At 34.6% G+C, this 1884-nt stretch overlaps 1 protein-coding gene across 1 annotated transcript; it reads right to left on the bottom strand.

The window, feature by feature from the left end:
• Positions 1 to 134: 134 nt before the first annotated feature.
• LOC110420676 (Ribosomal protein S24e family protein) lies at positions 135 to 1335 on the bottom strand. Its single transcript, XM_021434052.2, has 4 exons — positions 854 to 1335; positions 613 to 748; positions 368 to 452; positions 135 to 248 (listed from the first exon to the last, which is right to left on the bottom strand). Exons 1-4 carry the CDS (start codon positions 1029 to 1031, stop codon positions 150 to 152), a joined length of 498 nt encoding a protein of 165 aa, XP_021289727.1. The 5' UTR covers positions 1032 to 1335; the 3' UTR covers positions 135 to 149.
• Positions 1336 to 1884: the final 549 nt, after the last annotated feature.

Genomic DNA, 1884 nt, shown 5'->3' with positions numbered 1-1884 from the left:
TATGTATCAATATCATGTAGATAATAATGCCATGTTATATCTTATGAAAAACACCTCATTACTTAGCTCAGTTAACTAGATGAATACTCTCCGAGTGTATAGCTAATTAAAAACATAATAACAAACAGTTTCTCAAAATGTCAAAAATCTCAAGTTCGACTGAAAACTAAAGAGAATAAAATCTCAATTCTTTGACTTACAGTTTTGCCATTATGTGGTGGAACAATATCCCAATCAGAAGCTTCAACCTGACATATCCAAAAATGACACCCGGATTATCACAACCAAGAAAAAAACAAACCAAATATGAAACCCAGGATTACCAATCAAACCTTGTCAGCCTCATTCACAATCAAATCAAATTTACCTTCTCCAACCTGTAAAGCCGATCAAACCTCCGAATGGTCCTTGCTGCATTACTAAATGCAGCAGGTGATGAAAACCGCAACATCCTAATTGCAAACAAAGAATCACACAAATGTTAATTACAAAATGGAAAAAAAAATAATTCCTAAAAAAGTCTAAAGAAAACCCAATTTCCACAATATACAATCTTAAATAAATTCTGACTAGTAAATCAAAAAATAAAGTAAAAAATGTAAAGAAGTTTACATTCCAAAAGGAGAAAAGCTGCGGCTGTAGTGAACTTTAATATCATCAGCCGTTAGATCACACCCTTCAAGCAAGTTCATTACATCGCTCTTCATTGTATGCTTTGTGATTCCATGGAGTTTCGCAAAAACGAATCCTAATTACAGTAAAGAAAAAAAGGTTAAATCTTTTAGGAAAAAAATTAAAAAAGGAATTTTGGATAAACCCTAAACCCTGCGTTTTTTTTTCTGAAAAACTGAACCTTTGCTTGCAGATTCCATAAATTGATTGACGGAGGCGTCGGGTTGTGGCGGCTGAGGCTCATCCGTCCCGGTGGAGAAACTTTTCGGCGATGCTCTTAGGAATGATGGTAAGGCTTGCATTGGCCTGATCGTTCGAACCGAAACGTGCGATTTGATTGCGTTTCGCAAGAGATTCATTTTCGTTTTCCCTTTTTTTTTTCCCCTTTTTCGAAATTTCGGATTGAGATTACCGGAGAGGTTTTGTGGAAATGGAGCCGAAGATGGAAGAGCAGAGCAGTGGCTGAGAGAGTGAATTGACCAGCTACGCTTCGTTTCGAAAATCGAAAACTACAGATTTCTCCCCAATATTTCTTCAATTTTCAATATCGTCATTGGCCTTGAAAGCAGACTATGGGTCTTGGTCAGAATTCATAAGCCCAAATTTAGCCCAATAAGCTTTCCTCCGGGGTCCAACCCGAATGAAAAAGGAAATCAAGGGGTTGGAATTGGGGATGACAATACTTGCTCGAACCTTATTTGAATTAGCTAAAACGCTTCTCGGTTCTCAATATAATGTGGAAAATGCTGTCTGACAGCATTTGCTAGGAAATCCCATTGGTAATAGTGGGATGTTTGACAGTGACTCAAATTGTTTAGTTAGTACATTAAAAGTACAAAAGAATGTCATCTAGTATTAGTTTTTTTTTATAATATTTTATAAATATGTTCCAACAGTTATGCTCAGGATGCATGTGACCTTCTTGGCCCTTTTTAAGCTCAGATTTTATGTTGGGATATCAATTTTGTACAACAAATTCGATTTGGTGCCTATTTGGCTTAATTTTTTTTTAATTTTTTTCTCTTAAAAATAAAAATTAAATTAAATAAATTTTTTTAGGAGTTTTTAAAAACAGGTTTTTAAAAAAAACAAAAAGTAATATGTTGACAGGTGAGATATGAGCTACACTTGGTCTCATATAAACGATACACCACATATTTCCATCCCTACTGGAACTTTACTTTGATTTGTTTTTTAGTTTTGAATATATAT

This window comes from Theobroma umbraticum, unplaced genomic scaffold (assembly GCF_002168275.2).
Source record: "Theobroma umbraticum cultivar Fairchild unplaced genomic scaffold, ASM216827v3 scaffold_86.0, whole genome shotgun sequence".
NCBI lineage: Eukaryota > Viridiplantae > Streptophyta > Magnoliopsida > Malvales > Malvaceae > Theobroma > Theobroma umbraticum.
Note: the sequence above shows the minus strand (reverse complement) of the source record. Positions and strands in the feature narration are given on the sequence as shown.